The following is a 24,150-nucleotide window of genomic DNA, read 5'->3' as shown; positions in this document are numbered from 1 at the left end:
TCAGTGAAGCTGAGCTTATTTTCAGTGAAGATTTAACATTCTCAGTGAAGCTGGATTTAAGAAATAAGTGCTTAAAATTTTTTAGAACATGTTTTTTGCCAGTGCAGAGCGTGATGACACTTTTATACTGCATGTTGAAAAACCAAAGAAACCAACAGGTTCGAGCCTGTTTTGAGTGGGGTGACAGGTGGTTCACTGAAACAATAAGCTAGAGTCAGAAACACTGGGATTGTTTTTTCCTCTTCTGGCCGTGTGTACCGAGCAGCACTATTTTATGCAATAAAACAACATTTCTTTTCCCAAGCACATCTGAACAGTTCACAAAATAATAGGTCACCACATGTGCATCACACCACAACTATAACTAATACATAGAAGACCTGACTAAACTAGAAGTGATCATTTTAAAATCTGTTTAAAATGTGTCTAATCAGCTGATTGTTAATTAAACCTACAAATATGTAATATAAGCTTAAAAAATACATGTATGCAATTCTTAAATGAAATCAACTGCTCTGTTTAAGCAGAAATCGTGAGACTCATCTGTATGAAGGAGCAATTTGAAAAGATAGGTTTGGAAGCATTTAGTATTGACTGTAGGACCTCTTAATAAATTTGAAAAAAAAAATATAACTCGTATAGCAGGATTCTATATTAGCATTTTATTCAAGATCTTGATATTCAAGATCTAATCTCATTTTTCGGCGGACTCTGGGGCTTTCTTTTTCTGTTTGAGGCCCACAGCCATGAGGAATCTTTTCCACAATGTATTCTGTTATGGCCCGTCTAGGGTGATCCATCCCTGTCCAACCCCAAGCAGCACGTCACACACTTAATACTTTGTGACAGTGATTTATTTACAATAAGTGCATTTAAACAAAGGAAGGGAGCAAATTATAACTTCAGGGTGAACCCAAGGCCAAAACAACAAACAAAAGGTAGCCTAACTCAGGAATAAGTACAACTTACCTAGTCAAAAGAACCAAACCAAATGACAAGTACTTTCCTCCCTACCTAACCTAACAAAAACAGAAGAAAACTAATCAAACAAAAAGGCGGTCCACCCCTACATGCTCTTACATTCCACAAACATAGTGACACAGTGAACGGTCTGCCGGCTGGGTTGGGCGGAGGATGAATGACCTGGCAGTCCCTGGCGGTGGCTTCTTATGCGCTGCCTCCCGGTCGTGAGCCAATCGGTACGATCCATCCGCCCTGGATGCACCAATCATGGAGGAGCACCTGCACACTCAAATTTACATATGTTAATTACGACAACAGTCGTAACAATTCTTATTTGTTTTTCCTGGGAGATTTTCTAATGGACCAGCAGCTTCCCCCAGGAGCTTGACGGCCTGTGATTCGGGGACAAGGTGTTCCTCCTGCTCTGAAACCTTCATGTTCATCTCAGCAGTGTTAACTGTGAGGCTGGCTGCAATCAGCTCTTTGTTTTGTGATCTTAGTCTCTCCACCTCTCTGATAAGTGACTGCTCCTTCTCCAAGGTGTCATTTTGCTGGGCTAGGCGCTCACATTCTTGCTGTTCTAGGTGTTCCCTCGTGGCCCTCCGGTCTCTGATGAGTAACACATCTGTTAATGCGCTTTCCACGTGCAGTCTGTTCTCCTGGTTGAGATGATGTTGAATTTGCCCGTGTTCTCGTTGAAGAGCTGCACTAGCTAGTAGCTCCCTGTTGTTATTCTTTTGCTGCTTCAAGGTGTCACAGATCTTTTGCAACCTTCGTACCTCTTTCTTTGCTTTCTTCTCTGCATTCATGTACTTGTTCTTCAGACTTCTCTCATGTTTTAGTTTATTTGTCACCCTGTCCAGCTGTTGATGTAGCCGATCTACCTTTTCAGTTGACTGTTTCATTGATGTATTCTGTGCCATCATGACGTTGATCTGACTGAGAAGTCTGTTACCGTGTCTCATAGCACTCTGCAAAGTCGTATCCTTTTCCTTCATCTGCCTTTGGAGGTGCTCTATTTGAGTTTTCTGTTCTTCCAGCTTGGCGGCCCCTTGAGCAGCCTTTTTTTCTAGGCAAGCACACAGAGTCTCAGCACTTTGGAGTTGATTCTTCAGCTCTTCCACTTGTGAAGCGAGCTTCCTCTTCTGATTATCAGAGTCCTGTAGCAGCTTGGCTAATTTATAGCCTGACAAAAAAACTCCAGTCAGGTTTTAGTGGCTTGTTAATTTTTGTTGTTGGATTAAATGTTGTCCTCTGATGAGCTGTGCTGTTTCAGACAGGGCCGCAACTGACGATAGTTTATTTATAAGTTGGCATCAGAGAAACCGAATGGAACCGCGTCAGTTTGAAGACATAAACAAGCTCCACATTGCTGTATACACTATTGAACACTGCATTGCACCAACAGTTTTACAAAGCATGTTATGAAAAAATGTGCACTGTATTTACTTCTAAGATTAGAAAAGACTGCCTTATTCACCCAACCATATTGTTATATTACAATGACAACACTGAGAATATAGCATAAAACACACTTTTCCCTTTTTCACTCATTGGACATACACCATTGCTGTTTCTGAAATTATTGCATGGTCATATTTTTATTACTTTCTTAATAAAATGGTTACACTCTTCAGTGTGAGAGTTCAGCTTTTGATTTGTTGTTACTTAAGGTCATGTCAAGTTCTCTCCTTTCTTATGCTTCCACTTTCTCTGGGTGTAAACAGATTTGGGGTTTTAATCTGAGTCCCAATCCACAGAAAGTCCATCCCCAAACATACAGAGCATATAAGAGGCAGGTGAAGTGAAAATAACTTTACTCAAGTTGAAACCAGTTCACTTACTGTTAGTGCAATGAAAGATTTCCACCAAGTGAATCCATCTGAGACGTCAGAGAGGAGTAACTCTCTTTCAGACTTGTCTTTGGTAAAGAAGAGAAATTGATGGAACAAAAGCCTCCACACTCCACCTCTTGCTTCCACAGCCCACCTGCCCAGCTAAGACGAAGGAAAACCCCATCCATCCGTCTGTGTACACAGCAAAAACTGGAGTGTTAAAATTTCAGGGTTAAACATGTTAGAGTTGATTTCCACTCTCAAAGTGTCATTTTAACACATTCTGATTCAAATAGTGTTCAGTGTTGGAGTTATTAAACAGTGTTATTCAAGTCCAAGCAAATGAACTCTGAAGAGAGTTATTTATCTTGATAGGCCCCTGGGCTTCTGCCCAGGTAAACCCGTGGATCAATTAATAGTTTGCTCTGCCGGCGGATTTTCCAAGTGCTTCTGCTGGTTACACCGTGGTGGATGCCTGCCATGTTGCTGCTTGGAGTATTTTACACAAACGGTAAGTAATTCAAACTTATATAAAATTCACGGTATTCTGTCGGTGCAGTGAGGTTTTCTTGATGTTTCTTGGTGTTCGGTTGCTGAAAACGAGCTTTAATAGAGGAGGAGATGTGTCGAAAATTCTATTTAGCCTTCAATGCTAATGTTAATGTTGCAGTCTTTTTACTCGTGAGTGACGGTAGACACTGCACGTGGAAGCGCCGCGCCACGTTCTAGTGATGGGATTTCCGGCTCTTTTTAGAGAGCCGGCTCTTTCGGCTCAGCTCACTAAAAAGAGCCGGCTCTTTCGGCTCCGAACCGGCTCTTCAGGTTGTTTTGTTGCTTTAATTAAGTTATTATTACAATAATATAAAATTATGCACAAAAGGAATTGCTAATGTAAAAACAGTGGTTTTATTTATATATGTTTATATATAAATATATACAGTGGCCCCTAGAGACACGTACAAACTCCAAAAAGCACGTACAAACTCTAAAACGCATTTCTAGCGTTAACTGAACTTCCAAAGCAGAGCTACCTAGATCACTTAAATTACACAATTGAAAGCATATGTATATTGTTTGTGTATTTATACACAAGCACTCATATATATTCAAATAATTAAAAAAAAAAAGTTCATTTACCTCTTACTACCACACACCGGTCGTTGGTACTTGCTGGCTTGTGTAGCCTCTAGGTAACAAAAGCTCAACACTGCGCCTAGCATTCTGGAGCACTTCTGTTGTCTTTTGTACATGTTTTGGAGTTTTTACATGCTTCTGAGGCTACGTCCACACGTACACGGGTATTTTTGAAAACAGAGATTTTCCGTTTTCGTTTTAAAAAATAATCCCGTCCACATGTAAATGCAGAAATGAAGGAAAACGCTGCTAGGAACATGCCAAAGCAACAGGTGCCGATATATTCCTAAACGTGTAGAAATGTTGGCCAATCAGAAGTCTAGAAGCCTCGGTGGGAAATAGTAAACAAAGATGGGGCATAGAAGCAGAACCGAGTCGTATGTGTGGAGGGACAGTAACTGTGTGTGTATATGTAAGCATTTAAACACTGCAGAGAGTACAATTAACAGTAACAGTATTGTAGAAATTAATTTCACCGAAACAAAACGTGGCGCACAGTGTGACGTCAAAAAAGGCGCACATCTTTGACGCTGCGTTTTCTCCGTTTTCCTCATCCACGCGTAAATGCAAAAACGGAGTTTTCGAAAATATCCACCCTGACAGGCGTTTTTATAAATCTCCGTTTTCAGTGACCGAAAACGCCGTTTACGTGTGGACGAAAGGTGCAAACGCATAGAAAAATCTCCATTTTCAAAAATACCCGGGTACGTGTGGACGTAGCCTGAGTTTTAATGTGTTTTGGAGTTTTTACGTGCTTCTGAGTTTTTACGTGTTTTGGAGTATGTACGTGCTGCTTTGTCTCTAGGGGCCACCGTAAATATACTTTTATTTATTCACTCCACATAAAATGTAATAAATAAATCATATAATACAAAAACCAACTAGTCACTGTTCAGCTTTTAACTATTTAAATTTTCAGCTTTTCCTTTTAAACAAATTTAAAATGAAACAACAGAAAACACTGCAAACCACAACACAATTAAATATAAATTAAGATATGAAAAAGAAGATGCATATTCTCTGTCATATGGGCCTGCATGAATAAACTTAATGAATCCTTTCTCATCTGCAACTGAAAATAGTTGTGGATGATTACTATACCTTTTTAATGTGACGTTGTTGTCCCTGGCTCTCTTTCTCTGTCTCTCCCTCCCGCTCTGTTCCTCTGCTACTGCGACTGTAACTACCGCCCCTCCCCCCTCTGCCCAGCGCAAAGCACAAGGCTCGCGTGCGGAGTGAAGCGGAAAAAAAAGTGCGAGAGAGAGAGAGAGGGTGAGAGAAAGAAAAAAAAAACCCACGGCTCGCGATAAGGAGCCGGCTCGCGTCGTTCACTTCAACGATCCGGCTCTAAGAGCCATTTCGTTCGCGAACGACCCATCACTAGAAGAGCTTTACAATGGAACGTCAGTATTCCTGACATCCACAGACAGCTCAAAATTCCCAAATCCACTAAGGGAAAGGTAAATAAATGTAGACGCTAATCAGTCCCTCTAGATGATAAATTAAAATCACAAACGCTCAAAGGGGATTTGCCATTCCCTGAGGATGAAGGATTAATCAGATGAGGACTGATTGGTGACTGATAACTGACTGGAGAGAAAGAAGAATTCTGAGGTAAGATGGATGACGTGATAGAGACTTGAGCAGACTTCAGTGGACATGAACAGAAGTAATGAGGAGGTGCTGGGAAGGTATGGTGTTAAAGAGACAAAAAAAAGTATAATAGAAAAATAGTGATGGATTTTGTGAAAAGGATAAAACAGGAGTGATGTATAAGCGTGGAGGAGACTACATCTTATGCAGAAGGTGAAAGAGAGAGCAGACTGCAAGGTATTGGCAGGGGAGAAGCAAGTGAAGCCAAGGATTAAATGGTGGAAGTTGAATAAAGAATGTTGCATAGAGTTCAGGAAAGAGTTAAGACAGGCAATACGTGTTACAGAAGTGTTGTCAAAGAAGGGGAAAAGGGCTTGCATTGATTAGTTAGGCAGAGAGACAGAACTAGAAAAGATGTGCAGTAGGGCTGGGCCATATCACCGTTCACGGTAATACCGGTATAATGTTGGGCAATGATAAGAAAATTAAATATCGCGATAGAATATAGGTAAAATGCGCATGTGCAGTGCCTTTGTTTTCATACACACATGGCGGAAAAAGCACAGCGGAAACGGAGAATGAGAAGGGCAAAAGGGGATCGTTAAATGAAACGGATGAATCAGAACTGGTTTGTAAAAATGCTGCAACTTCAGTGGTGTGGAACTGGTTTAGCTTTCGCCCGTCAGATACACAACAAAGCACTATTCTTGGTAGAGCATGCTAGCGGGCCGTCGTTATTACCGTGTTTTTTGGAAAATACGGCACACTTAAAATCAATCCTTTGATTTTCTGTAAAATCGACAGTGCACCTTATAATCCCGTGTGCCTTATGTATGAATTCTGGTTGTGTTTACTGACCTCGAAACGATTTTATGTGGTACACGGCGCTCGCAAATCTGTCAAATGTTTTAGTACGACTTTGCTAAGCTACGAAGCCGCACCACTTGATGGATTGTCGGAGCATTACGGCTATCGTAGGCAGGCGCCTCGCGGAGTGATACGTACTGTGCTTCAACATAATATTACCATATTGTGTGTGTGTGTGTGTGTATAACCTCTTTTTAAGTTTTGTGGATATTATACATGGTTATGCTGAGGATATGTCGGCCAATTTCCACTGGAAATGCCTTTTGGTTAAACTGTCAGCAAGGAATTTGCATTTGCACTGTTAAATTTTTATATAACTTTAATGCACATAAAAAAACAGCTGCTTGTTTAAGTGAAAATACATTGATGGGGTTTCTTGCACTAATAAAGTTGTGAAGTTGTAAAGTATTTTGTCTAGTGTTAATTATATCGTCAGTTATATCGTTATCGCAAATTTTCAAATGTATATCGTGATAAATATTTTTGGTCATATCGCCCTGCTCTAATGTGCAGCAGGTTAGGGTGAAAAGATTATAGGGGCAGCAGTCTAAGTAGAGGCTAGACCTCCATCTTCTGGGCAACCTCCTCTAGTTCTCATGCAGTGGAAAGCTAGACATACCCAAGCCAGCTGAAAGACGTAATCTCTACAGTTTATCCAAGCAGGCCCTCTTCCGGGTAGGACACACCTGAAACACTATACCCAGACCTCCAGGAGACATCCTAGTAAGAAGCCTGAACCATCTCGAAGGGGAGACTGATCCCCCTTAAAGTTTGTGCACACCCTCTGATGCTCTGTCTTGAAGAGGGGAATCGTCACCCAAGTCTGCCAATTCAGAGGCACTGTCCCCAGCTTCCATGTCTTGCACAGGTACATCATCTAAGACAGAGCTACAGCATCCAGAGCCTTAAGGAACTCTGGGCAAATCCCATAAACCCCAGGAACATCACAATGTTCCCAACGCCTTCACTATACATTTGGTTGTGCCATACCTGTCAGGTATCCACCTGATCCAACTCATCACCAGGTGGTGATCAGCTGACAGCTCTGCTCGCACCTTCACCTGCAAATCTGACAATTTGATTACAAAATCCATCGGCCCTACAACCTAGATCATCCTGGTGCCATGTGCACTTGAGAATACCCTTATCTTTGAGCATGTTGTTCATTATTAGCACAGAGATTCATTGACAGAACATGGCTCAGGTTCAAATTGTGCAGGTCATTCCCCCCAGTTACTCCCTCTAGGTTGCAATGTCATTGCCCATATCCCTGCTGTTATTTGCACAGTTTTTCCATCTTTTATTTTTAATCACTTTAATTTTTTTATTATCTTAATGACTGTTTTTTTTTTTCATTATGTTGTAAATTGTTTTTTGAATCTGCCTGTCACTCTGCTGCTGGAACACCAGATTTTTCCCAATGAGGGACAATAAAGGATATCTCAATTTCTATCCTATTCTATGTGGGCATTAACTCTCCCAGTAAGAAAATGGAGTACACAGCTGGGGTACCTTCCACCATCCCACCCAGAGACTTGAGGAAGACTAGATAGTCTGAACTGCCACAGATGACAGTCAGCACGGAGCACAGTACGGGTAGGGGAGCAGGCGCTGATCGTACACTGTAAAATGTAATTCTAGATGTTTGTTATTTCAACATATTATTCTATATCAGTTTGACGATAGATGACTGAAGTTGTTGTTATAACATAGAATTACAAGTTAAAAACGTCCCAATTACACCAAAAAAAGCTAACTTGAAAACTCATGTCCAGCTAAATCAGAAACTTATGTGAACTTGACAATGTGGGTAAGTTGAGCACAGCAGGATTCAAAACTGCCTCACGTGACTCCTACCGAGGTGCATCATGGGGAATTGGCGGTTAACGACATGCTCACTTTACTTGGACGTTTTCTAATCGTCTTCTTTGGAATATGCTTTCAAGGTGAGTAACATTGGTTATAACTATAAGGAAAGAGAGCTACAAAAGTTGGAACATGTTTTGAATTTATGGCATGACGTGGGTTTTCTCTTTTACCGAAATGTTTGCTTTAGCTAATGTAACTTTAGCCGACAAGGTCCAGCTTGTGTGTCATGACCAAACTTGACCTAATAAACTGACACATGGCCTTTTTTTTATGGGTTTAATGTGGCACTGACCAAATCACAAGTATTGTGCCGCTAGCTTTAAGGTTGTGCACTCAACCACTGTTGCGATATTAGCAAGCTAACTCAGCTAATTAATAAAGCTTATTTCATATTGTCTTTGTACTTGTAAATTTCTTTCAAGTTCACAGGCTGTTGTATTTTGGTGGAAGTTCATTTTGGGAATATTTCCAATAACTGGCTGGGTTCAAAAAGAACTTTTTGGCAGGACTCCGATGCTTGTTGTCATCTGTTTACCCCTATGTAATCACTTAAGTTGTTATTAACTGCTGCATGCTAAGCTGCAAGAGTGCACTGAGGACTGAGACAAAATATGGTCTACAAACCAGCATTATATTAGTTTTTATCAGATAGTCCTCCAGTGTGTTTATTTTTTGCTTTAATTCTATTGTGCAGTTATTTGTTACCCTGAAATGCTTGATGCTTAACAACAGCTCACTATTTTAACTTATTTTTGAACTCTTGTGACTAGTATGACTAGATTGTGTGAGTTTCCATACTAAAAGAGCTGTAGTGATAAAATAATTGGCATCAGAGACACTGATTTTTGGCATGGTATACTGCAGAAGTTTTTTGTTTTTGTTTTTTTGCATAATTTACCTTTTAATTAAACTGCATTCCCTGTATTGTAACAAAACTAATATTGTTTATATGTCAGAAAATTAGCAAACATTAATAAATGGCGAAAACAATATAATTATAACATATATTTTTATTTTACTTATTTTAGGTCTGTGAAGCCAAACTTGATGCTGGGGATTTATTTTTGTCAGTGGAGTCAAATGGTAAGTTACAATTTGTGCATTTTGTCATACTGGAAACACCACAGATTATATTGTAACTTAATAGCTCTGTAGAACAAATGATATAAAGATTGTAGTGTCAGGGTACTTCTTAAGAAGTAATATGGCACTATTGATGATCACATGCAGGTGGCATAAACTAAATATTCAGACGTGCTACCAACAAATGATTCATTAACAAAAGCAATGGAGCAGACTGTTTAGGTTCTTGTGGTTGTAATAACATCCATAACTGCAAGTTTGTCATTAATTTATTTTCACAGGTCTAGATGATCACATCTGTCTTTGTCATTTAAATGAGGTGGACTTGCAAACTTTGCGCTCTTTTGGGTAAATTGCTGTCCACTACATATACACAGAATGTGCACAGTATTTCAGATCTAAAAAGGGAGTATGTAATGGACTTGCTGGCTTTAATGTAAAAAGCCTGTTGTGTAACTTTAATGAGACAGTTGGACTAAAACAGTATTGCTCACAAGGTAAACATCTGAGGAATAAGGAAATTGTTACTTGTCCTTTTACTCAGTGTTCTTTTAATCGCACGTTTACTAAAGTTTTACATCACATAAGTCATTTTCACAATCATTCTACTTTAAAAGATTTCGAGACAGAGCTTATTGTTCTCTGAACTTCCTTGTTTGCTGAACGGCAGGTAAAGTGCATCTTTTTGTTTGTTTGCTTTTGTGTGTTTGTGTTTTCTCTAATGGGCCTCAGATGACTGTTTGCTTAAATTTGGGTCTCAAAGAATCTTTTTTTTATTCTGCCTGTACTCTCCACCCCTCTTCTTCTATTGCTCAGGTTGAAGCAGAATTTGCCCGTCTTACATCTGTTGACCTGAAAGGGTTCCTTTTTGCTGTGCTTGACCATTATGGAGAGGTTCGTGGAGCTGTAGAAAATCAAGAGCGGCATAGGAGGGCTAACTAGGCTCATAAGATGCTTCGGTGATGATGTAAGTGTTCAACTGCGAAATCTAATCCTTTGTTTAAGTTTTAGGTTATCCAGTTCAACTGATGAACTCATTGAAAGAAAGCTGATAAGTAAAGTCTGTCATCATATTTCACAACCGGACATTTAGTGTGGTAACTTTTACAGAATCTGTGTATATTGGTGGTAGGTTGGATATCATATTCTACTTGAATGTCCTGATAAGCCTGATTCAAAATCTCCAATGATAATCATATATTGATGGAATTATGTATCAAAAAGCTGTGAATTTGGAGCTGTCTACATGCTTTATAAACACTGTTTAAAAAATGTTTTGGTTTTGGTTTTGACTTCTTTGACCAGAGCCCTACACAAAGGAAGAGGACAGAGGACCTCACCTTCCTTTTCTAAAGGAAGATCCCTCACACACTTTCAAGACTGTGAAGGTTAGCATTGTTTCTTTTAGTAAATTTAATAATGACAGCACCACAGTGGATTTTAAATGAAACATATGGCATCTATGAAACAATAGGTGCCACATGATAACATGTGTACTTTTTTCTCACCAAATGTATTATTACAAGATCTTTGACACTGGATTTGGTCTAGGTTTCAGAGTAACTAACTGGCAAGCTAGCATTGATATTATTAGTGTCTTGTGTTTATTCATGTCTTCACCAGGGTCTTTGACATTTCGCTGCTGTACTGTTCACTTCAGCTTTACGTTTGATTTCTCACATTGTATATTGTAATGGCAGAGATATTAGGATATTTAAGGGGCTGCAGTGGCTGCTACAGCTGTGGGGGGCAATACTTTGGTGAAATGTCTTGGACCCTGGAAAAGAGACTGTGTAGACTGGGTAAGCAATTAAAGGTTACTGGCCGAGAGTCATTGGGCAGCTGGGTAAAGGTGGATGTTGATATTCAGTGCCAATTATGCAACCTGTTCAGCCATGTCTATATGCTCTTTTTTCATGCTGTTAATATAGGGGGAAAAATAAACTTTAATCAATAAACTGATTAAAGAAGCATTGTCTATGGAGCCATAATCTGATCCTGTAGTGTAGCTGCAGTTTGCACATTTCATGTATTCTCAGCCAGATTTGGTTTAGAGCACAGCCAATATTTAGCATAAGTAGATTTAAATTCACACACTGGTGATGGCAAGCTACATTGTAGCCACAGCCGCCCTGGGGCGCACTGACAGAGGCGAGGCTGCCGGACACTGGCACTACCGGGCCCTCTGACCACCACCAGTAGGCAACAGGTGAAGTGTCTTGCCCAAGGACACAACGACTGAAACTGTCGGAGCCGGGGCTCGAACCGGCAACATTCCGATTATAAGACGAACTGTCAACTCTTGAGTCACGATTCAGTCATCCAACCATGTGTGTGAATGACTGAATGTGTAAAGCGCTTTGGAGTCCTTAGGGGACTAGTAAAGCGCTATACAAATACAGGCCATTTACCATTTAAATTGAAAATTTTGTTTGAATTCTGCAATTGAAGACATGCTCAGTTATTTATGAACATGGTCTTTGTTTAAAGCAAGAAATGGATTTGTAACATGGGGGTGCATATCTCATTCTGAAAAAACTTTAACAACTAATAAGTGTTACCCAAAGCCAATCACCATCATCCAAAGCATCAGTATGGCTCTTCTTTGGAAAGACATGAATTGTTAAGCACAAGGGATATTGTGTAATTGTAATTGTGTAATTTTTTTTTTTTTTTTTTGTCTTTGAACCCTTTTATAGCCGACAGGTATTGAAGACACGTTTTCTAAGAGGATGAAAGTTGGCATTGCGATGGTGAAAGAAGAAGACATCATCGATGTGTTGGTTGTCCTTGAGGCGGCAGTAATCCTGTCTAATCTGAGGAATGTCTCAAGTGCCATTTCCATGCTGATGGGCCTTCTTTTTGCCCTCAACATACACTATCCAAAGGAACTTAAGGACATCTTTGAAGCCATTCAGAACATCCTAATGAACATTGGTGGAAGGCAGTGCATCTCACTAGTGCATGGTCTAAGAAACAGACTCTTGCAGAAAGCCATGCAGAACTGTAATTGTATGCTCACAGCATACAATTGCCTTAGTGTTAATGACAGTTTTTATTTTACTGTTTGTTTTTTTATTCTTGCAAGTTCTCATTCTCACTTTTGTATGTCACTAAATGACTACACTTTACATTCCAGATTAGACAATTACTCATTTGTTCATGGTTTAAGAAACTTATGTGAACAACAATATAATGGTGGACTCTGCAGATGCTTATCTCATGCAAGTCAGTAGTTTTTCCTTTGTTTTGCAATTGAGCAGACTCAAACTGATGTTTCTGAAATATCCATCTTATCAAATGTTTCAGAAGCATGCACTCATTTTCAGAGATATTGGTTCTGTGGAATTTGTTGCAATTGTAAACGAAGACAAATACAAGAGTTTGATGTCTTAGTTGTTATAAACTGATCTTTACTGTCACTTATCAAAGGTTTTGTACTATTTTAATATTTCAAGTTTTATGCTAACAGGTGTGACTGAGCACAATGAAGTTTAAAAATTTTGCAAATGTAAAGAATAACTTTTCTAAAATATCAAGTGTCCCGTTGATACATTACATTAATGCAGACTTTATGTTGTTACTTCACAAGAATCACTACTGCTCCTAGAGTATTGGTCAGAATTTAATCTTCACCCAAACTGGGCTCAAGACCAAGTTCAAATTTATTGTTTCACAGGGAGCAGCCTTTGAGTTTTGATGGATTGTGAGAAAGATGAGCTACGTCACTGATTTTTCTGTTTCTCAGATGACTAAGATGGCACAATAAATGGTGAATGTTGGGTGCTCATTAGTAATTGTCTTGTCATGTTCTTAAAACAAACTTATGTACTATACTTGTATGAAATGATCAGATAGACTTTAATGGAATCTGTGGGTTTTTATTTTTTTTTCTGTAAACAACAGAAAATTTATTTAAAGGAATGTAGATATTTAAACCTGAGATCTAAGATAAACCTAACAGGTAGTTTTGCTGAAATGGATGTTAGAAAGCTTAAAAAACAAAACAAAACTTAAGCTGTTTAATACACATTTTTCTTTACATCCAGTCAATCAACTCTGATAATTAAAATGAAACTGATTTACAAGTTCACTCAGCTACCTTAAGGAGCTCAGTTAATTAATAAACTTAAATCAACTTAGCTAACAGGTTATGTTAGTTAAGCTAAAATAGATTCCTAAGTTAAAAGAACTACTAAAGTATTTGAATTAACTAAAAAACCCAAGTCAACTGAACTAGGACAAGAGTTTAAACAATAGATTATTTTAATTTAGCTGAAAGGGTTTTCCCAAGTAAAGATGACAATTAAAGGAGTTGAACTGACTAACAAATCTCAGTCAACTAAACTAAGACGAAAGTTTAGACAACATGTAACTTTTCATTAAGATAACAATTGGTTGTGTTATAAGAACAAACTCTATTTCTTGACTTAACTTAAAATTTTAAGGCAGCCCTTTACCTCATATTTTTAAGTTGAAACAACAAGTTATATTTTACAGTGTAGGGGAGCAGCACTCTCATACAACAAGGGAAAAAAAACCCCCAACATACCAGCACCGAGTCATAGGAACGCAAGTGTACCCAGCCCTGTCTGCAACCTCTCACTGCAGGTAACTCCAGTTTTGTATAAAGTTTAAAACATGTTCAGGAGATTCGTCTCAGAATCCAAGCCATGCGTGGAGGTGAGCCCGATTACATCATAGTCACAATGTCTTGACCTCGCATACAGGTTCAGACTTCATCCTCTCCAGTGAGGTGACACTCCATGTCAAATGAATTTGATTAAATTCATGTGTTACAGCAGGAAAGATGGAAGAAAAATGATGCCAGTCAAAGTGATACATGCTGCACTATGGGTGAGATAAAGCAAGCAAGGCTACCTTTAATCTGTTGAGGTAGCGTTTGGTGTGAACGATCAGCAGATCCTCCTCAGCAGCTTCACGGGCTTCCACAAGGTTCCCATCATTGATAAACTGCTCCTCTGCAACACATACAGAGGGAGGGAGCACAGTTACAAAACACTGGATGCTAGAGGGGGAGCTTCTACAACGTTTGTGCTCCACAATTTGTAGGAATTAGTTTGGTATTTAGTATGTTTTACCAAAATACAATATCCGAACCAAGATGTCAGCATTCATTGAAACTCTTATCATTAACCAGACTAATTTGCATGCAGAAAAAGAAGAATGTAATAAATCATACATTTATGAAAGCTGTAATATTTAGTTTTTCAAAGCTGATTGACATTAAACTGCACTGGAATTATGGAGGCTGCAGTATGTGGGGCTTATTGCATTATAGCAACAGGAGTTTCTATTCTAAAGAGAGTGGACTATATAACAGAAACAGTTCTCTTGATAATACAATGCAGTATGAGAGGACCATGTTGAGGACCACAATTTTAAGACACTTGGTATGAAAAAGATTTTCTGAGCATCTGGAGTTCAGAATATCCAAGAAATGAGGGCCACAGAAAGGGGAGTTTCACAAGACGTTTAACTACACGTTTAATCCCAGAGATATATTAATATAACATTTTTTAAAAAGCATAATTTCAACAGTCCACCTCAGTTTTTCTACATGACAAATGTGTAAAATTACAGAAAACGTTCTGGTAGCTCATTGCCCAGACTGCCCCATGTTTATAAAAACAAGTACCAGTTACTTGTTTAAAATTCTTTTTTTTTTTTAAACTGAAATTTCTATAGCAGACAATGAAAAACAGGAACTTTTCTATAATTTAATTGTTTATTTTTTAACTACTTTTGTGTGGCTTGAATGGCAGTGGGGAAGTCTTTATCAGCAGGAAAAGCTCTAAAACATAAATATACAGTTAAAAGTTCAAAAATATGCATCTTCCCCCGGACCCTATGGGCCACCCCTGACAGTCCTCATTTATAAGGTGCTTTACAAACCCAAACAGTATAGCTAACAGGTGGATTTTCCCGGAACTAATGACTGCTTAAAGACAAACAGTGTGAAAGTGGATAGTAGATCCTTGGTTTCTTAACATCATTGCTGCAGCCAGGCGTAAAAAAGTGGCCTTAGAAGCACCTTAGACAGCTTTCTTAGGTTTAACCCCCTTGTTTTCCAGTGAGTTATCAGTTCTGTTACATAAACGAATGTAAGTCTATGTTTATGTACACTATACTGCCGAAGATATTCACTCAATCAGGTATTCATCCAATCGCTTTCATAGCCAGATGGCAAATGGACTGGTTCTTATATAGTGTTTTTCTACTCTGAGCACTCAAAGCGCTTTACAAGCACTTTTTTTTTTTACTCTATGCTGTTTCTAAGTGCTTACTACTAGCATTCATACAATCCATTGGAGATGGATGCATTCACCAATGCAATGGGGCAACATGGGGTTGGAATGCAGACTGGAGCAGACTGGGATCAAACCTCCAACCTTCCAGTTAGTAGGGTGACCCGCTCTACCACCTGAGTTACATCTGTATAAAATCAAGCACCTAGGCATGTGGATTTCTTCTACAAACATTTGTGAAACAATAGGTTGTTCTCAGTATCTCAGTGAATTCCAGTATGGTACCATGATAGGGTGCCCTCTCACTGACTACTGACTTGTCAATTACAACTCAACAACATCATCTTAACTGCTGTTGAGTTATCAGTTCATTACTGAGATAAACACAGGCCGCTTGGGCTGAATTGTAGACAGAAACGGTGACCACCCACTTTAAGGGCTCTGGTTTCAGAAGTGAATTCCTCATTCATGTGACATTTCAGAATATCGTTACATAAAGAATTTTAAGCCTTGAACCAAACTTACAAGCTACAGGGTGAATCATGAGCAGAAAAAGATTTGACATGGATCAAAAAAATAAAATAAAAACTGAAAAAAGAAAAAGTTGAAGGTACAAGACCGTGTACATACAGGGAGTGCAGAATTATTAGGCAAATGAGTATTTTGTCCACATCCTCTTCATGCATGTTGTCTCACTCCAAGCTGTATAGGCTCGAAAGCCTACTACCAATTAAGCATATTAGGTGAAGTGCATCTCTGTAATGAGAAGGGGTGTGGTCTAATGACATCAACACCCTATATCAGGTGTGCATAATTATTAGGCAACTTCCTTTCCTTTGGCAAAATGGGTCAAAAGAAGGACTTGACAGGCTCAGAAAAGTCAAAAATAGTGAGATATCTTGCAGAGGGATGCAGCAGTCTTAAAATTGCAAAGCTTCTGAAGCGTGATCATCGAACAATCAAGCGTTTCATTCAAAATAGTCAACAGGGTCGCAAGAAGCGTGTGGAAAAACCAAGGCGCAAAATAACTGCCCATGAACTGAGAAAAGTCAAGCGTGCAGCTGCCAAGATGCCACTTGCCACCAGTTTGGCCATATTTCAGAGCTGCAACATCACTGGAGTGCCCAAAAGCACAAGGTGTGCAATACTCAGAGACATGGCCAAGGTAAGAAAGGCTGAAAGACGACCACCACTGAACAAGACACACAAGCTGAAACGTCAAGACTGGGCCAAGAAATATCTCAAGACTGATTTTGCTAAGGTTTTATGGACTGATGAAATGAGAGTGAGTCTTGATGGGCCAGATGGATGGGCCCGTGGCTGGATTGGTAAAGGGCAGAGAGCTCCAGTCCGACTCAGACGCCAGCAAGGTGAAGGTGGAGTACTGGTTTGGGCTGGTATCATCAAAGATGAGCTTGTGGGGCCTTTTCGGGTTGAGGATGGAGTCAAGCTCAACTCCCAGTCCTACTGCCAGTTTCTGGAAGACACCTTCTTCAAGCAGTGGTACAGGAAGAAGTCTGCATCCTTCAAGAAAAACATGATTTTCATGCAGGACAATGCTCCATCACACGCGTCCAAGTACTCCACAGCGTGGCTGGCAAGAAAGGGTATAAAAGAAGAAAAACTAATGACATGGCCTCCTTGTTCACCTGATCTGAACCCCATTGAGAACCTGTGGTCCATCATCAAATGTGAGATTTACAAGGAGGGAAAACAGTACACCTCTCTGAACAGTGTCTGGGAGGCTGTGGTTGCTGCTGCACGCAATGTTGATGGTGAACAGATCAAAACACTGACAGAATCCATGGATGGCAGGCTTTTGAGTGTCCTTGCAAAGAAAGGTGGCTATATTGGTCGCTGATTTGTTTTTGTTTTGTTTTTGAATGTCAGAAATGTATATTTGTGAATGTGGAGATGTTATATTGGTTTCACTGGTAAAAATAAATAATTGAAATGGGTATATATTTGTTTTTTGTTAAGTTGCCTAATAATTATGCACAGTAATAGTCACCTGCACACAGATATCCCCCTAAAATAGCTAAAACTAAAAACAAACTAAAAACTACTTCCAAAAATATTCAGCTTTGATATTAATGAGTTTTTTGGGTTCATTGAGAACATGGTTGTTGTTCAATAATAAAATTATTCCTCAAAAATACAACTTGCCTAATAATTCTGCACTCCCTGTATAACCTCTGGGTGTGGGTGCGGGTTCTGACTTTCATCTGTACTCTTTCATTAAACATGACTTCATAGTACTTGGCCTGGGTTGGGTGCATTGAGAATGTGTGATATCAAGACAGTTTTCAGGCCAGATCATTTACAGCTCGCCCTCTGTCAATGAGTCTTTTCATAATTTTAAGGACATAATTTCTAAAGGCAGACAAGAGGCAGAAGGTTTTTGTTTCAATGTTTTTTGGATTTTGTCTGTGCTTTTTGCAGATGATGTGGCTTCTTATGTCTTCATCAAGCAGTGACCTCTGGGGCTGTTTGTAGCCAAGTGCAAAGAGGCAAAGAGAAAGATGCTCAATATCTTTTTAATACATTTAAAAAACGATTGGACCAGATTAAAATATACAGTTTCATATCAAGTGGGTGTATTTTATAAAATAACTGGTTCAACTTAAAACATCTGGTCAACCAAGTGATTTCTCATATCTACTAATGTGAAAATGTTGTCCCAAGACACTGATGACATTGATTTTGTTTTATTTTCAAACTCAACAGCGTAGGAGTTGACTGTCCCCTTCTAATGATCTGAATCCTTTTCATAATTGTTTCATAAAAGTTTCTTGACATTAAAGTCTGAATCTTCTACACTGCCTAAGGTGAAGAAAACCTATGTGCTGAGATGATCAACTGCAGGATAATTTGTTCCTATACTTGCTTCTGCTGCCTGTGTTTCCACATAATAAATGCATGCATATAATAATGATCCTATAGCATAAGTAATTTCACAGTGGTGAGAGGAAAGTCAGAGTCAGCTTTATAAGCATCTCAGTCTCTTGTGAGTCTCCTCACAGATGCACACCGACCCCCAGTGCTCAGCCATGATATATGCTGGGACTTATGCTTTATATATTTCTGCAACATTTCCTTATTACTACCCTGTCCTGAAATAATAAAGTCTCCTTATTTTGAATGAGACAATCCTCAGATTGGGGTGGCTGTGGCTCAGGAAAAAAGTGAGTCTTCTACCGATCAAAAGCTTAGTAATTCATTCCCCAGCTAATCTATTTTGCATGTTGAATCATTTTTCATGAAGATACTGCCCCCCTGGTTTCTCCCAATGTGAATGTGTCCACAAATGTTGATCATGCTGCTTAGGTGTTGGGAAAAGAGCTTGTATGAATGTTTGTATGATTGGATGGATTGGATTGGCTTGCAGTAAAAAAGCACTTTGATTGCTCTGTTAGAGTAATAGCTACTTTCAGTCCACTGACAGTCACAACTAAAATGTTGCTCTTATTCTGGACATGTGGTTAATGTGGGTGACTTTTGGTGAAATATCTGCTTCTAGGTAGTTTCCTATATGAATAAATAGTAAAATACTCATTTGTTCTGTTTTCTGAAGAAGTAAAACCATGCAGCATTGTTTCAGGTTGCTGTTCACGTCTTCTGAAAACAAGATGTTATGACCTCTTAGCAATGAAACATTCTGCTTGCAAATTTCCTCTGAAGTGCAGAGTTTGATGTATTTGAGGTATTTCTTGCAGTGCATATCGCAACCAAGAGCAGAATTGCCATTTGCTGTTTCTGTGCTTAAGATTTAAAATTAAAATCAATCAGAGACAGTCAAACATAAAAAGTGAACAACGTGAAACCTTGCAACAGAAGATGAAAAGAGAAGATGTGTTTTTAAAAAGCTCAAAATGAGACCAGAGTGACAGGAAGTTTACTTTTGAGTCTCTTCCGTGTTAACCAATCAGATTTCTTTTATGGCCCAACCCAACATGCTCCTTTCACCAACTTAACTTACTGAAAAACCCCGAGAAGGAGCAGTGTCAAGATGATGGTGTTATGGATGATATTACTTCTTCTTCATCATGGAAGTAAGTGCTAATTTCTTCTGTCCATAAATCTTAATCCTGATCATTTATGTTGAATAGATTTGTCAGGATTTATCAATAATTATGTTAATAATACTTTTAAGATATTCATCTAAAACAAAATTTTGTTTTTCTTCATTTTGTTTTAACTCAGATTCTCTGGTTCCAGTGAAAATGGTTCAGCTTGGTGAACCAGCAACCTTAAAATGTGATATATCCAAAGACATCAGCAGTAAAGTATACTGGTACAGGCAGAGTGTTGGGGATACACTTAAATTAATCATGACACTATATCGAGATAGAGAACCTGTGTATGATTCTGCATCTTTGAAATCAAGATTTTCTGCAAAGAATGCAAACAATTTTAGCAAACTGACTATTTTGGAGACGGTCCAAGAGGATGAGGGAATTTATCATTGTGGAATGACAGCATGGCATAATCTTGAATGGAGTGGAACATATTTGTTAGTTAAAGGTAATAAACAGACCAACTTTTACAAACTTTTTAATGTGTCAGAGTATTTTTTTGAAGAATGTCTTTGTAATAAATTTTATATTTCGCAGGAAACACTGAAAGGACATCAAACTATATTGTCGTACAGCAGCCGATAGAATCAAAACCAGTGTGTCCAGGAACCACGGCAAATCTACAGTGTTCAGTCCTCTCTGATTCTGAGAACAAGACATGTCCAGGAGATGATAATGTTTTGTGGTTCAGAGCTGGATCTAATAAATCTCATCCAAACATCCTCTACACTCATGAAAATAGAACTGATAAATGTGAGAAAAGATCTGACCATCAGAAAAGATGTGTTTATCGCTTCTCTAAGAATGTCAGCTCCACTGATGCTGGGACTTACTACTGTGCTGTGGCCACATGTGGGGAGATATTATCGGGAAAAGGAACTACACTGGATACTCAAGGTATCTGTCCCAATGATTCTTAAATTAATGCATATAATATTTGTAAGTAAATATTAATAAATCAGATAATATACATATATATATATATATATACACATAACTTCGTTTTCTCACTTTTATTATTGTTCCAGAAAGCAGTGTGTGGTCACAGACAGCCAGTACAGTTGTTTTTCTGCTCAGTGCTGTCATGTGTATAAGTCTCTTTATTACTGCTGTCCTCATTTACATAACCAAGAAAAACAACAGTGATCATCACAAAGGTAATTGAACTTACTCACAGTCTGCTATAAACAAAAATAAATTATTAGATATTTAATTCTTAATTAAATTTTATCTTTCTGTACTATCATCAAGCTCCTGTCCTGCAGAAAAATATTAATGATCAGAAAACACAAGAGGTACTTAATGGTAACATTATTCTAATAAATATGAACTTTTAATAAAATTAAAAGGTTAAAAGTTTTGATATTTTCTAATATTTTTCATTTAGGACTTTTCCCGGATTAAGGACACACAGATGTTTTCTGCTGTTGTCTTTGCCGTGATGAAAGTTGATATTTGCACAACAAAGGGTGTGAATGCAGCAGAGGAGCAGCAGATCTACACAGCTGTCAAGGCTTTTGGGCGGGATTAGAGCTACTTAGCATTGCTTGGTATGAAACAATCTAATTACGGGATTTTTACATCTTACAGATAATACGCTTTTATGTGCTGAAGTTCTGTTGTAGTTCTGTACATATATATTTGGATACACATCTAAGCTGCAAGAAAACTAGCGTAGTCTTATCAAGAATGTCTGCTGCTTTTCTCTGTCTTATTATGTGTGCCTATGACAAGAGGCACACATATTACTATTCCTCGGATTTATTATTATTATTATGTGTGCCTATGCCAAGAGGCACACATATTACTATTCGTCGGATTTATTATTCTTATTATTATTATTATTGTGTGGATGCTTTAAGGCATCCACACTATTGTTTTCCTGTTTCTCTTTCTTCTTTATTATTATTCCAGTTGCCACTTTTTGTACGTTTTTTGGCACTTAACTACTTCCACAATTTTCAGCCGATTTTCACCGTTCAAATTTTAAACTATTCTGCTATTTCTGCTAATGGGTGCTATGACTTTTGGTATTTTTTACTGTTATACTTTTTAAAATATTAAGCTTTTTTCCTTTAATTTGTCCCATTGAAATGAATGGGAAACTTCTGCAATTCTGCTAAAACTTGCTTGTTTTTGAAACTTAACTACTTTTTCCTACTTTCACGTAGAACAACCATTCAAACTTTAAAATGTTCACAAATTATTGGGCTATTCATGTCTGATTCAGCTTTTTCATATCTGTTACCGTTTTCATCTTATCCCTCTTAAAGTTTTGAGTTGCAAAATTGTGATTTTTCAGAAAATACATGTGTTGTTATGGTTGCTATGCACTTGGCTTCCAGTGTGCCACTGTAGGTTTCGCAGTCTTCTCTTCATGTCCGAACAACTTCTTGCTACTTGCTCAATTTTCACTCAACTTCCACAAATTATAGATCAAAACGTAGGTATTTTTGCTGGCTTTCAGAAAATGTCACCATCATTGTTGTGAGATTTATAGAATTTTGGCAAATCTCCTCAGACCAACACAAAGTCTGAAAACTCTCCATAGAAAGTCAATGGAGAGTTTGTTCAAAATCATCGCTTGATTTCTGTAATGAGAGGCATATTCGAATCGTCATATCTCCTTAACGAAGCGAAGTTAAAACATGAGGCTTGTCCCCGTATATCTTCAGACACTCCTGACGCTCACAATTCAAGAATTTTTTTCTCACCTATTACCGTTCTGAAATGAGTTAGACTTGTTTGAGGGTAGGAAATTTGTCCCTCGCTCAGATTTCTTCAGATTTCAAACTCTGGAAATGAACAACTTTTTTCTCTTGTCATATCTTTTTTTGGGATTTCCACAGAGACCTGAAAATTTCCATGACTGTTCACCAAAGCCTGCTGTCTCTTATGGTGAAAGAATGATATCGATACTCCAAATATATTTAGAGTTAGAAAGCATTGTTTGAGGGCAGGTCAAGACAGTTTTTGCTTTGCCTCTACCCAGTTATGGTGCATTACAAGTCAAATATCTTTAATAATTCATATTTTAATGATAAATTGTCAACACTTGAAGATTCCCCCATCTCTTCTGAACGAAACGGTGTAAGAATGACCATTCTAGCCCCTACGGTTAGGAAATTATGGTCATTTGTTTGAGGGGAGTCCTCACTATGAGAAATAGACTGCAAAAATCCTGTGTCTCTCTGTGCTGCGTGCACCTGTTTTGGCGGGAAAAAGTACACAGGCTCTCTGATTGGTGGATTCAAATTCAACAGCTCCCAAGCTGCTTGACTGAGCTAGAAACTTGCTTCTCTCTCCCTGTGTGTGTGTGTGTGTGTGTGTGTGTGTGTGTGTGTGTGTGTTGAATCATTGTAAGATTCAAATTCAATATATTTAGACTGGTTGACTGAATTGGATCTTGTGTGTATGTCTCTCTGTGCATGTGTGTTTCCATATGTGTCCATATTTGTGATTGTGTGGCTGTAATAGTTTTTTTTATATTTGAGGGACCCTTAGCATGTTCAGCTTTTCCAATTTTTCTGTTTAAGTTATTACTATTGTCATACTATTTCTGCTATTTTATAAGATTTGTGCTAAATATAGTATTTCTGCCAAATATAGTATTTCTGATTAATTATAGTTTTTCTACCAGATCATAGGATTTTTATAGGATATTTATATTGCTTAATATAGTACTTCTGCTTATTATAGGATTTGTGCTTAATATAGTATTTCTGCTAAATGTAGTATTTATGCTTAATCATACTATTTCTATATATTTCTGCCAGCTCCCCAGGCAGCCAATCCTCTGTGAGGACTGAGACATTCAAATTTACAAATCAGGGCCTGCACGGCTTCCCAGCCAGCCAATCATATCTGAGGTCTGCCCATTCTTCTCTCGTCATATCTCAGCGACGGATGTACAAAGAGCAATGAAAATCGCAGTCAAAGTACACCAAAGTCCGCTGATTCACCCAGTACAAGAATTATGCTTCTAGTCCACCTAGTTTTTGAGTTACACAATGTTTTGTAACCCCAAAAACTGTTCACCAAAGCCTGCTGTCTCTTACGGTGAAAGAATGATATCGATGCTCCAAACAGATTTAGAGTTAGAAAGCGTCGTTCGAGGGCAAGTCAGGGCAGTTTTCGCGTCGCCTCTATCAGTATGGTAGAAGTCAAATATCTTCGATAATTCATATTTTAATGATAAATTGTCAACACTGTAAGATTCCCCCATCTCTTCTGAACAAAACGGTGTAAGAATGACCGTTCTAGCCCCTACGGTTAGGAAATTATAGCCATTTGTTTGAGGGGAATCCTCACTATGAGAAATAAACTGCAAAAATCCTTTCTGTCTCTGTGCTGCGTGTGTAAAAGCCTGCACTTGGTGCACCAGTTTTGGCGGGAAAAAGTACACAGCCTCTCTGATTGGTGGATTCAAATTCAGCAGCTCCAGGCTGCTTGACTGACCTA

The 24,150-nt window shown here is 38.5% G+C and overlaps 2 protein-coding genes across 3 annotated transcripts in view; one reads left to right on the top strand and one right to left on the bottom strand.

Annotated features, from left to right (window-relative positions):
- Positions 1 to 21,345, top strand: part of LOC102078017 (signal-regulatory protein beta-2) — a 31,005-nt gene extending 9,660 nt beyond the window's left edge. Inside the window, exons 1-6 of one of the 2 annotated variants that reach the window (XM_005465579.4) lie at positions 19,575 to 19,665; positions 19,817 to 20,137; positions 20,227 to 20,586; positions 20,718 to 20,846; positions 20,941 to 20,984; positions 21,077 to 21,345. In XM_005465579.4, coding sequence (XP_005465636.2) covers positions 19,623 to 19,665; positions 19,817 to 20,137; positions 20,227 to 20,586; positions 20,718 to 20,846; positions 20,941 to 20,984; positions 21,077 to 21,220 — 1,041 coding nt within the window. In that variant the 5' untranslated portion in view covers positions 19,575 to 19,622 and the 3' untranslated portion in view covers positions 21,221 to 21,345. Of the gene's footprint in view, positions 1 to 19,574; positions 19,666 to 19,816; positions 20,138 to 20,226; positions 20,587 to 20,717; positions 20,847 to 20,940; positions 20,985 to 21,076 lie in introns of those variants that run through there. The other variant, XM_025910485.1, reaches the window with a different exon arrangement.
- LOC109203570 (uncharacterized) lies at positions 361 to 2,718 on the bottom strand. Its single transcript, XM_019363141.2, has 2 exons — positions 1,290 to 2,718; positions 361 to 769 (listed from the first exon to the last, which is right to left on the bottom strand). Exons 1-2 carry the CDS (start codon positions 1,959 to 1,961, stop codon positions 695 to 697), a joined length of 747 nt encoding a protein of 248 aa, XP_019218686.2. The 5' UTR covers positions 1,962 to 2,718; the 3' UTR covers positions 361 to 694.
- Positions 21,346 to 24,150: the final 2,805 nt, after the last annotated feature.

Source organism: Oreochromis niloticus, linkage group LG2, assembly GCF_001858045.2.
Source record: "Oreochromis niloticus isolate F11D_XX linkage group LG2, O_niloticus_UMD_NMBU, whole genome shotgun sequence".
In the NCBI taxonomy this organism is placed as follows: Eukaryota; Metazoa; Chordata; class Actinopteri; order Cichliformes; family Cichlidae; genus Oreochromis; species Oreochromis niloticus.
This window is presented reverse-complemented; position numbering and strand designations above follow the sequence as displayed.